Genomic DNA, 12,811 nt, shown 5'->3' on the forward strand with positions numbered 1-12,811 from the left:
CGGTGGTTCTTGCATTTCAGACAAACACATGTGTTCAACCGAGTTGAGTCGCCGCTTATGAATGAATTTGAAGCTCCGATTACATCATTTTTATTCATTTTTATTCGAAACGAAACAGAACATCCAATGACCTAATATCTCTTCGACGCGTACTAAATACTAGTTTTCATCGACTGGAGAGCCTCAAGCGAACTGAGACTATCCGAGAAAATGAAGTAATGGTCTGCAGGCTTCTTGGAGATCATCCCCAATGCGAAGGCGATTGCTGCCAGCTCAGCAACATAAACGGAACAAGGTTCCTGCAGTTTGCGGAAGGCGCTCGAATTTTCATTGAAAACACCGAAGCCAGTGGATCCATTGAGGCGAGACCCATCAGTGAAGTATCTTTTCATGCAATTGACTTTTTGGTCTTCTTCTTCTTCAATGGCACTAACGTTCCTAGAGGAACTTCGCCGTCTCAACGTAGTATTACTTGCGTCATTTTTATTAGTACTTAGTTGAGATTTCTATGCCAAATAACACGCCTTGAATGCATTCTGAGTGGCAAGCTCTAGAATACGCGTGAACACAGTGCAAGTCGGAGGAAATTTCTTTGACGAAAAATTCCCCCGACCAGAACGGGAATCGAACCCGAACACCCGGCATGTTAGTTATGACGCTAACCACTCGGCCAAGGGAGCACAAACTTTTTTTGACTTTTTGGTACTTTCGGTTAAAAATACGGGGAATGAAAGTTGGTCGAAGCTGATCTGAAATCCCAAGTATTGCTTGTTTCATCGACAGATCGTATTCAATTGAGGAACTGCTGATGGTGAAGTGAGCACGGTCTGGAGTAAACGATGGAAGACAAATATCCGACGAAATATAGTGGTAATAAATTCTCATGAACCGAGATTGTATATTTAGATGAAGAATTTTTTCAAAGTTTTCAATCACAAGTGTGTTCGTGACTCCGCATTTCACCAGTATTCTGAGAGAAAGTTCCCAGAATCGGTTCTGTAGAGGAGTTACTCCTGCCTCATGTTATGCGTTGAGTGCATACAGCCGAGAGCTATACGCAGACAATGATATTGAATTCGTTCCAATTTTAGAAGGTGACTTTTAGCAGCTGAGAGAAAGCAGAAAGAGCCATACTCCAGAATGGATAGAATAGTTGTTTTATAAAGCGTTATGAGATCTCCCGGATGAGCTCCCCACCACGTGCCGCAAATCGAGCGGAGAAAGTTGACCCTCTTTTGACATTTTTGCTTCAAATACGTAATGTGGGTATTCCAAGTGCATTTTGAATCAAACCAGACACCAAGGTACTTGAAGGTCAATGATTGGGTAATGCTTCTGCCCAACAGCTTAAGTTGCAATTGGGCTGGGAACCGCTTTCGAGTAAACACTACCAGTTCTGTTTTCTGCGGCGAGAATTCGATCCCTAAGTTCCTTGCTCAAGAAGACAAGTTATCTAGGGAATTTTGCAATGGTCTTTGCAAGTTTTCGGCATGGGGACCTCTGACGGAAACCACACCATCATCTGCAAGTTGTCTTAGCGTGCATTGTTCTGCCAAACAAAGGTCAATATCTTTCACATAAAAATTATAAAGAAGGGGGCTGAGACATGAGCCTTGGGGTAGACCCATATAACTATTTCTGGAAGTTGTCAGTTGTCCAAGGGTGAAGTTCATTCGCTTTTCTGACAACAAATTGTACAAGAAGTTATTCAAAATTCCAGGAAGTCCACATCTGTCCAGATTGTCTGACAGAATTTCTATGGAAACCGAATCAAAAGCTCCCTTAATATCCAAGAATACTGAAGCCAGTTGCTCCTTGTGCGCAAAGGGCAGTTGAATATCTGCAGAAAGCAACGCTAGACAATCGTTTGTTCCTTTGCTCTTGCGAAACCCAAATTGTGTACTTGATAGCAAATTATTTGTCTCGATCCATTGATCGAGTCTTCGAAGGATCATTTTTTCCAACAATTTTCTTATGCACGAGAGCATAGCAATCGGACGGTATGAGTTATGGTCAGACGCTGGTTTGCCAGGCTTTTGAATTGCTATTACTTTGACCTGTCTCCATGCGGGTGGCACAATATTGTTTTCTAGTAGGGTATTGAATAAGTCTAGCAAGCGTCTTTTCGCGATATCGGGAAGATTTTTTAGAAGAATGAATTTAATCATCTTCCGGGTGAAGAGTTGTTCGATGAAAGAAGAGCCATAGATAATTCCAGCATTGAGAATGGTCTGTCTAGAGATCCACCGCTTGGAGACGTTTCTCGAAGAATATGTTGGGCTGGAACTGAGTCTGGACAGACCTTTTTAGCGAAATCGAATATCCATCGGTTGGAGTATTCCTCACTCTCGTTGGTAGATGAGCGGTTACGCAATTTGCGAGCTACCCTCCACAAGGTAGACCTTCAATGAAATTGTTTCAGCTGTATTTCAAGCTTCGAATATTCCTCGAAGTGTGTGGATGTTCCATGTCTACGAAAAGCTTTGAAAGCATCAGATTTTTTCAAATACAATTTTGTGCATTCGTCGTCCCAGCCAGGAGTGGCTGGTTTTCTTTTGAACGGAGTACTTGGAACTTTTCTTTTTTGTGCTTCCAATGAGCTTTTATACATCAAATCTACGAAAAATCGATATTCTTCCAATGGTGGAAGTATATTTATTGATTCGACACCAATTGTTACCGCCGTTGCAAATTTTTGCCAGTCGATGTTCCTTGTTAGATCAAATGGAACTCGAGATGGTTCAGTGGATTGCGGGCTACACTTGATTGATATATTGATTGGCAAGTGATCGCTACCATTTTAATGTTATCAAAAATAGGGTGATCAAAATTTTCGATGAAATGAAAAATCTAACTTTCTTATCTTTATAGATAGAGATAAACATAGCTCGACATAGCCCTAGTTATTTTAAACAACTTTGCAGAACAAAGCTTTTTTCTATCTTTTAATATAATCGATTTAGCGCTTTTTTTTCCTAGCTGCATTAGGGTCACCATGAAAAAACGGATTTTTTAGCTTTCATCTTTATATTTCGAATTCTACATCAAAATTGTCTTGGTATGACTTTTAGAGCTTATTAATTCCAATATTTTGCGATGCAGAACTTGTCAATATCCTAATCATACTTAAAGTTATTGATGTTTTTTTACCCAAAAACTCATGATTTCAATTTAAATTTCCTCAAACACAAAAAATAACATAGTGTTGAAAATCACACATCATGTAGAGTGAAATATGTTCTTTCAAATTCCGTCAATAAACTTCGTTTATGTTTGCCCCAGAAAGAATGACAATCAATTGAAGAGAGCGTATTTTTTGGGAAAAAATTTCAATAACTTTGGGTGGAGTTGAGATATTGACAAGTTCTACATCGCCAAATGTTTGTATTGGTAAGCTCTTTGTTTGTATGTAGAATTTGAAATCTAAAAGTTAGAGCAAAAACAGTTTTTTCATGGTAACCCTAACGTAACTTAGAAAAAAGCGCTATATCGGTTATTTCAAAAGATAGAAAAAAACTTTTTTCTACTAGGATGTCTCAAATAACTGGGACTACAACATTGTCGAACTATATTTACCTCTATCTATAAAGATAAGAAAGTTAGATTTTTTATTTCATCGACAATTTTTTTGTCTAGGGAATAACTGTCGAGCTCTAAATGCTAATTTCCACTTAAATGCATCTCCTGGAACATTGTGCAGTGGTGGCAAAAAAATAAGTTCGACTATGATGCAGTTCAACCCTACTATTGATAAATATGGCTTTCCTTGGAAATGCAGAATAGGTTTAACGTATTGTTGAGTACAGAAGTGATTTTTTTTAATACTCATTTAATGTGTCCACGTGGAAATTATCTGAACCTCCTCTCCCCTAACCGTGGACAAGCGTGGACATTTTCGTAGCCCCTACCCACCTGAAGATATACACGTGGTATGTGGACAGCCCCTAAACGGTGTGAATTTATTTCGGTAATTCCTAATAACGAGTTTTGGTGTTTGAGTTGAAGAAAATCCCCATTCGCTGGGTGCACAATGTGTCCGGATCCCATTTGACAGTATAGTCGGAGGAAGCGCAAAAATCATCATTGAAGAATTGTCGCTCCCACGTTGAGATAAACATCCCGGTGGACGCTGAACAGACCACCGAAGAGCTGCAACAGAAGCATTTCAGTCACCAATATAGGATAGTAGAGAGGCTTCGGTAATTATTCTTCGCAAACCATAAATATTTATTCATCTATATGGATTCAATCATAAAAATAACTTTTGAATAATATATGAATCAAACCAGCCTATACTGTTCAAGTGTGTTACCGGCCAGCAGGTGAACCTGATCCGGAGTGGATGGCGCTCCAAGTGAAATCCACTCCCTTGGTAGTCCCGCGTCCTCGCGTGCTGACATTAGTGCGTGTCTCAGGGCAAAAATCACCGAAATAGTCATATTCATCGCCGGTTCACCGGTCGCTTTGGAACGTAACACTCCCGTTGCGTTGGAGCTATTCTGCAGAAAGCGGATACGAAAATCGATCGGAATATCCTTCGCACCGGGTGGCTTATAGGTCCATGTTCGATTGGTAAGTAGGGCACCATTTTCGGGATCGAAAACAAGCGCTTCGGTCAGATAGTACCCAATGCCCATAACGAATGCACCCTCAATTTGGCCTATGTCGATTCCGGGGCTTAAGCTCTCGCCGACATCCTCGAGTATGTCTACCCGCTGTACCTGGACGTTACCCGTGAGAATGTCAACCTCGATTTCAGTACAGCTTAGACCCCAAATTATGTACGGGGTAAGATCTGATGCTTTATACATGTAGGTTGCACACAGATCCACACCATTCATGTGACACTTGCCAACAAGCACATCCCAGGAATCCTCGGCATTTTGTTCTTGGATCGGTTTCATGCGCTCCAAGAGAACCTCGCATGCACGTTTGACGGCCTAGAAAATTAGTCGTTCGAAATGAACCAAAGTCGTGGGAAAAAAACGTGATCGATACTTACATAGCAAACAGTTTCACTAGTCATGCTTCCTCCGGTGCAAATAGCATTGGGAGAGGTTAGATTGTTCGTCGGTTTGATACTGATCTTATCCATGGAAATTCCGAGCACATGGGAAGCCACTTGGATTGCCTTGGTGTTCATTCCTTGACCCATCTCGATACCACCGTGGGAAACAGAAACAGTTCCGTCGTCATGATAAATTGAAACGATCGCGTGTAATGAGCCAAAATATCCCAGCGGATACCTCATCGGAACAATTGCGATTCCGCGTTTCCGCCAGCGGTTAGCCACGTTGAACTGAGAAATTTCCGCTTTCCTAGCATCATATTCGACATCAGCCCGGAACTGAGGCATCAGCTCAAGCATCTTCATGTCGGAGGGCATATTAACCATGCGAACCTCCAAAGGATCACGGCCGGTTGCAAAGGCAATGTGCTCCATTATGGTTTCAATCATAGCAATGCCTTCGGTTGTCCCGGGAGCGCGACACCACGTATTACTGGCACAATCCGTTTTCGCACCCTTGGCAACCGTTTTGAACACGCTGTGATCGTAGCAATTACCGAAAAATTCCCCGGCGTGTCCCATGGATTCGTTCCAGTTCGATCCATAGTCGTGAACATATTCGTTGAACAGTTTCACGACTTTACCATTTTTATCAACGCTAACCTCGTAATCGGAAATCACTGGGAATCGTTTGCCTATGGCTTCCATGTTTGCTTCCAACGTCATTACGAGCCGTACAGGTCTTCTTGTGAGATGGGTAGCGAGAGCACAAGCACAGGCGACCATCGTTGCGCGTGTTCCCTTACCCCCGTATCCGCCACCCAGTCTTCGGACGTAGAGATTGAGACTGTTCTGGGGAATCTTCAACATTCGTGCGATGGCCATCTGGGTCAGATCGACCCACTGGGTAGATGAGTAAACGTCCATACCATCTTCCACTGGAAGGCAGACGCAAGTTTGTGTCTCCATGTAGTAATGGTATTGACCCCCGAGCTCAAAATGACCCTTGACCTTGATGGGCCCTTCTTTGGAGCTGTCGAAATTTTTACCATGAGTGCTGTAAGACATTTCCTTTATTCTGTCGGTTGCTTCCGCTTTCAGAACATCCATTGCGGTGGGATAGATTTTAACTGATTGGAGCTTCCCGTATGTCACCTTCACGACTTCTGCGGCGCGGTTGGCTAAGGCAAACGTTTCAGCTACAATTAACCCGATTGGCTGACCATGGTATGCAACCCTTTCGGAAGCGAATACTTCCTCGATTTCCGAGCCCATGAACTCTGGGAAATACATGAAGTTATTCGCTCCGGAAATGTCCTTTGCGGAGAAGAAGCCCACAACTCCGGGAATTTTCTGGAAAAGAATATTGAGGGTTACACGATATTGATGTGGTCACGGAAACTGAAGAATTACCAACGCTTCAGAGGCATCGATGTATTCAATCGTTACATTTGGTTTCTTTCCAAGAACATACGCTGCGTGGAGTTCGTCCTTCAGAGTAGGAAAGTCATTCGCGTACTTTGCTTGTCCCGATGCTTGCGCAAGACCTTCAATTTTCGGAATGTTTTTCGTGAGAGGCCAATTGCCGGGATACGAATCGAATCGGTGAGATGCGGTTGAGACTGGCCGCTCGAGAATTGATGCTCCCAATTTGTAGACGGGGCTTGCGTTGGGGGCAATGTTTAGGATGAATTTATAGAACAGTGAGATCGCCAAACTTCTACGATATTCTGGCGATGCATCCGGAAGAATCCAGTCCGGTTCAAGTTCGTTAGATAAAATTTTGAAAGTTGATTGTAGGATCTCGTTGTTGAAGATGGTTTTTCCCACGATGTACTTCTCAGTTTTTGTGGCATGGGTGAACTGGTGAGAAATTGTTAGATAATCGACGAATAGTGATGAAAATGTGTAAGTTGCCTACCGTGGGGTTAATTCCGCCGAAGCAGACGTTGGCTGATTCGATCTCTGCCTTCGTGTTGTTGAATTTCAATAAGAACGCACCGTTCACGTAGGCATGAGCATTCTGAGCCCTTGGCATAACTTTGAATGAGCGGAATACGCTCACATTCGTGTTCAGAGGTGGAATAACGATGTTCAGAATCAAATTTTTGGTCATATCCATGTTGACAAAGTTGGCCGGGCTAACATGAATTGCCTTGGTAGAATCCGATCGAACTGAAATACAAATTTACTGAGCAACCGATGCGACTAGGGAAGAAACATCAGGACTAGGACTCACCGATTGTTAAGTGTGCTTCAACAGCCTCCAGAATCAGATATAAGTCGGACGGAAATTCTTTGTGCTGATTTTTAATGCTGAGGTTTCCGGCTATCGTGCCAGTGTTGCGAACCGGGACGTTGGCAATCAAATCGATATGTTTTACAAGTTCGGCACAATGTTTGAAATTGGCATCCTGATCCGCCGCCTTCGACAAAATTTCCATCAATTCGGTCAGTGACACATTAGCCCCAATAATGAGTTTGTCTCCAAAGGAGTGCGATCGAAGCTCTTCGACGGATGTTATGTCGATGAAAACCTGTAAATCTTCGCGTCTCCGATAGACCCCTGAAACATTGAACATCAATGAAACGAATGAATACCATTTTCAAACATCAACATACCGTGCGCAGTGTTGCCAGCGACCAGCATATAGGGCTTGTTTCCGATCTTCTGGAAAATTTTGAAAACCTCTTCAATGGTTCCCACTTTATACCATTCTTTATTTCTAGGGAATGTTAGATTAAGAAACCGATGCTCATTGGATGCAGCAATTGCTGAACATTTCCCAGTGCAAGAGTTCCCTGTTCTTGGACAGACTTTTGTCAAATCTTCGATATCCCGACACGTCTCCTTCAATCTAGGTTCGGCGTCGACAGCAAGTGATTTGAACGCATCCAGAATTGGTCTATATCCGGTACATCGACAGATGTTACCTCCGAAGGCATTCTCGACCTCAGCCATCGTCACACGGCCCTTTTTGGAGTCCAGAAGGCTGTACATATTCATCACCATTCCGGGAGAGCAGTATCCGCACTGTGAACCGTTGAACTGTGCGAGAACGGTTTGAGTCTGGTGATACCCATCCTGCTTGTCTCCAATCCCTTCGACGGTAACGATGTCCAAACCGTGACAGGAGAACACCGGGAACAGACACTGAAATTAAAGACCATGTGAGTAGTAACGGAATAGTGCCCTGAATGATGAACGGGGTATTACAGAATTAACGGCCCACGAGCATTTTTGCTTCGTCACTGGATGAACTCCACTCACGTTGACAATGCATGCTCCGCAGCCTCCCTCCAAACACATGAATTTGGTTCCGCTGAGGTTGGCATTGTTTCGAATGAAGGTATTTAAAGATGTATCAATAGGGACTGTATTCGAGCCGACTACATCGAGGTGTTGATTGTTTTCATAGGGAGAGAGATAGAGGGAGACACACAGAAAACCATTAAATTCAATTGATGCACTTCATTTTCGCGTTGTCATGCTATCTCAGCACTGTGTAAACGAGAGTGTTTGACTAGCGCAATGTTTTGATTATCACATACACACATCCTTCACAATTATTATCTTATTTTCTTTTCTATAAACCGTAAGTATATCCTGATTAGATAAGAATATTTTTAATTGATTGTTCCATGAATAAACTATTCGAACGAATATGCAACTGCAAATAGCTAATCTCCGATACGCTATACATAGATCACTTCAACACGAAACTTACCCTCGAAAATCCTTCCGTTAATCGTGAAAATAGCCTCCATGTTTTAGGTTTTGTTTCGCCCGATTTCAAATCGTAATTGAGAACTTACTGAATTCAATTATTTCCCAGCCACCTACGGGTTCTGGGGATCAGATCAGTTGACACCGTCTTTCCACTACGACTAGTCGTGAGCGAATAATGTGAAACTGAGCCAAACGCCGCTGATTTAACCGCCGCCCGAAATGGTCATCACGCAAACCGCGCACATGTTCGCACGTTATCATCAATCATCATACTGGCTCAGTCCACTGAGGTTCTCGTGAATCTAATGATGTTTGCACTCGATACACAGCTGGCCAGTCAGCGTTCGAAAAAGTTTGTTATTACCTGTAATTGTTATTTTTTTTTGTTCGCATAATTATATGTATTATTGCAGTCTTCGTGTTTTCCGATTGAATAATAAAATTGATCTGATGAGATCGCGCAAATTTCTACGAATCGAAATCCATTCCTATTTTATTATTTTAATAACTAGAAACAATAGTTACATGCTGTAAATGACCCATCATAAGCTCGTTTTAATATTTTGAAATATTATTCACAATTTTGAATTTTTCTGCTACTTTTTTGACGTAGGACTACGTCTTTCATTTCTGTACCGGGGTGTAAGTTCAAAGATTCGAAAGTGTAAGAGTGACGCTGGAGTGCAAGGTTTTGAACGTTAGTACCTCTTCACCGGCTGAATGGAGTGGTATAATAATCACTTCATCCGAAAGATAAAATGTCAACGAGTTACATTTTTGTCGCTTATTGATCCAAAAAATTGTTTTAATAGCTTAAAAATTGCTTTGCTATAATAATCTAGCTCAATGATGATGATTGGTGATCGCAATGTGTTCCCGAACACGGACGCAAAATCTGGGCACCTGGAGAAACCGTCATAGCGAATACATGCAAGCTGTTTTCTTTTGCTCGCTTGCATTAGTATTTTGGAAACCATAGCGAGCACATGTAGGCGTGAGTACTTTTACTTGCATCAGTTTCTGTTCTGCTTTCGCATGGAAAAATTGCCACATCACTAAAAACGAAATGAATTTTATGCAAGGTTATATACACCTTATATTTCGTTTTCGCCATGAAATGGCGCATGAAGTGATCATGAAAAACCTCTTGTTATTCTCACGAAAACAAGAATGAATCACGTATCAAACATCGTCAGTTGCTTTTACAAGGCCACTCAAATCTCATCGGTTCGTTTCGGGACCACCAACAAGTCCATATTTATAGTCATCCACCCACACACTAAAACGAAAAACTTTCAGCAATCTTTCAAAATATTCATTCATTCATTAATTAAGAATTGATTCAGATGCAATGTCAAATAAATGATTATCGAGCCAACGATAGTCCTACGTCTACCTTGCGATTATGTCACAGATACAACCCACTTCTAGTTTTTTCTTGTGTGACAATATTTCAATCGTCTGAAAGGCAATATTTAATTTCTAATGTTTAGACCTCAGATATACTATAGACGAATTTCGTGTCGACTCGTTATGGCATCGCATTCGTCATTTAAGAAACTTTGCATAGTTGAAATCTTTGAATAAGAATTGGACTATTTTTTGAAAAGGGCCAAAGTTTTTTCATAATGTTTTACAAAAATTTATAACTCAAAACCTATAATACTTACAAAATTCAGGTAAATAATTGACAAATAATGAAATGTACGAATTTGTTCAATTAATTAAAAAAACACAAAAAAATCAATTATTTCTTACAATTTTCAACGATTCACGCATACATCTGAAGATGGGCACTTTACAGGGAACCTTTTTTTACAAAAACTTTTTCATGTTTTTTTTTATTTAAATACGGTAATTGTAATTCAGAATTTTTAAAAACAAATTTTTTGAGGAATAATAACTTTAGTTTTCAATATAATTTCGTTTCAATAATTTTTTTTGTGTTTAAACTTATTTCATATTTTTAATGGAGCTTCAATAATTTCCTAGCTTTCATTTTTTAACCAACAAAGTTGAAAATAAAACTCAAAACTTCAAAAACAATCCTTCAAACATTATAAGACCTACAAAATTTTGGATAAAAAAAAAATGAAATTTTTTTTTATGTTTTCATTAAAAAACACAGAACATTTTTTTATTTAATTTCATTGGAAAATAATATATACACATTTTGATAATTAAAAATTATTTTTCTCAAAACCATGTGTTTTTAATCATGAAAAAATATAGGTACAGTAGAACCCCGATTATCCGCGAGCGGATGATCCGCGTGATTACTGTATTGATAAATCATAGTTTTCATGACGAAATATCCTTTTTTCGTGTTTGGACCTCATTTTTAGTTCTTTATTGCGTTATCCGTGATTTTCGTTATTTTCAATAGTTTGCTCTCAGAGCATGTTTCGAGCTGTTGAATCAAATTTTCAGATCAAGTCATATCACTAGTAAAGACCTTTCGTCTTCCAAATGAAATGTTTCTCATATCACATTCCTCAACCAGAGATATTAACGTTAATTTGTACTTGTATAACATGAAGGCATTTTAACTTCCGCACGAAGTGATTCTCATACCCCGGTATAGAAATGAAAGACGTAGGCCTACGTCAAAATGCTAACTCGTCTTAGAAGTTGGCAAGCTTCGGAAAATACGTTTCTAGTGGATCCGAAACATTCAGACTTGTGTCGTCATTTGTGGCATCGTAGTTTCGGACATCGTGACGTTCAATCTGTGGACAAAATAGTGGGCCTGATCACGAACATAACTGCCACGTACACTTTCACGTCACTCACACTCCACTTAACTTTTTTGTGTCTATCATCATTGTCACGGACAGTTGCGTGTTCGGGTGTTTGAACGTTGTGTCGGTTGCATAATTTCGGACGTTTGAACGTTATGTAGGTAAAATTAAAACAGCGTATGAGATCATATTCCATTGTATTAATCGTATGTTTTAGAATGACAAGTTTGCGATTATACCTCGATGATTAGTTTGCTGAATCAAATGCTGGCTCAAAGATGAGGAGAAATACTTGGTTGCTCTGGAATAATGTAGTTGTTGAATATATGGGAGTGTAATTTTATTTTCTCTTTCTACAGGGTTTTCCATTTGGGGCTTCCGAAAGTATACAGACCTGCGCTGACAACCGTTTGATATAGCTGTCAACCAAAGCGTCATATCGTTAGTTGAATGTCTGCCATTTTACAATATGGATCGTTTTAGCATCGCACAACGTGTTAATTTCGTTAAATTATACTATAAAAATGATTAAAAAACCGGCCTACAGAGCACACAATCGCTAATGTAGTGCGTAAATTCGAACAAACTGGATCCGTAGCGGATATTGGGAAACCTGTCCATCATCGTAATGTGCGTTCGGCCGAAAATATTGCTGCTGTTGCTGCCAGTGTGGAGGATGACCCGAATGTTTCGATTCCACGGCGTGCTCAGCAATTGGGCTTGTAAAACACATCATTGTGGCGAATTTTGCATTTGGACTTGCACCTACATCCATATAAAGTCCAACTAGTAAAAAATTAGAGCGTGGTGAGCATGGAATGCGTCGGGCATACGTCGATTGGGTGAACGAACAACAGCAGCAAAATGCTGAATTTTCGCATCAAATTTCCCTCAGCAATGAGGCACATTTCGAGCTCGGTGGCTATGTGAACACCTAAAATTTCCATATATGGGGCTCAGAAAATCAACACGTGATTGTTGAGAGGCCATTGCATCCGCCAAAAGTCACTGTTTGGTGCGCATTATGGTCTGGTGGAGTCATCGGGCCGTATTTCTTTAAAAATGAGGACTGCGAGACGGTAACTGTGAATGGTGAGCGCTATGGCCGCATGTTAACCGATTTTTTTTTGCCACAAATTGAAGATATGGATACGGATGACATGTGGTTTCAGCAGGACGGCGCCACGTGCCACACAACACGACCGAACATGGCCATATTACATGGCCATATTTTGAGGGACGTATAATTTCGCGTTTTGGTGATGCCAATTGGCCGTCCAGATCATGCGATTTGAACCCGCTAGACTTTTTCTTGTGGGGTTATGCGAAAGA

At 40.8% G+C, this 12,811-nt stretch overlaps 1 protein-coding gene across 1 annotated transcript; it reads right to left on the reverse strand.

The window, feature by feature from the left end:
• Nucleotides 1-4,203: 4,203 nt before the first annotated feature.
• On the reverse strand, nucleotides 4,204-8,954 carry LOC129770183 (xanthine dehydrogenase/oxidase-like). The gene is made up of 8 exons (XM_055772849.1): nucleotides 8,737-8,954; nucleotides 8,226-8,398; nucleotides 7,631-8,162; nucleotides 7,248-7,574; nucleotides 6,930-7,183; nucleotides 6,422-6,871; nucleotides 5,003-6,361; nucleotides 4,204-4,940 (listed from the first exon to the last, which is right to left on the reverse strand). Exons 1-8 carry the CDS (start codon nucleotides 8,774-8,776, stop codon nucleotides 4,281-4,283), a joined length of 3,795 nt encoding a protein of 1,264 aa, XP_055628824.1. The 5' UTR covers nucleotides 8,777-8,954; the 3' UTR covers nucleotides 4,204-4,280.
• Nucleotides 8,955-12,811: the final 3,857 nt, after the last annotated feature.

The sequence above is a fragment of the Toxorhynchites rutilus genome, chromosome 2 (genome assembly GCF_029784135.1).
Source record: "Toxorhynchites rutilus septentrionalis strain SRP chromosome 2, ASM2978413v1, whole genome shotgun sequence".
In the NCBI taxonomy this organism is placed as follows: Eukaryota; Metazoa; Arthropoda; class Insecta; order Diptera; family Culicidae; genus Toxorhynchites; species Toxorhynchites rutilus.

What these genes read in the sequence shown, in the direction of transcription:
- LOC129770183 (XM_055772849.1), bottom strand. Translation starts at nt 8,776, where the DNA reads ATGGAGGCTATTTTCACGATTAACGGAAGGATTTTCGAGG. An exon ending in TGAAGCACACTTAACAATCG is followed by an intron (nt 7,184 to 7,247) that starts GTGAGTCCTAGT and finishes TTTGTATTTCAG; the next exon opens with TTCGATCGGATTCTACCAAG. An exon ending in TCGGCGGAATTAACCCCACG is followed by an intron (nt 6,872 to 6,929) that starts GTAGGCAACTTA and finishes ATTTCTCACCAG; the next exon opens with TTCACCCATGCCACAAAAAC.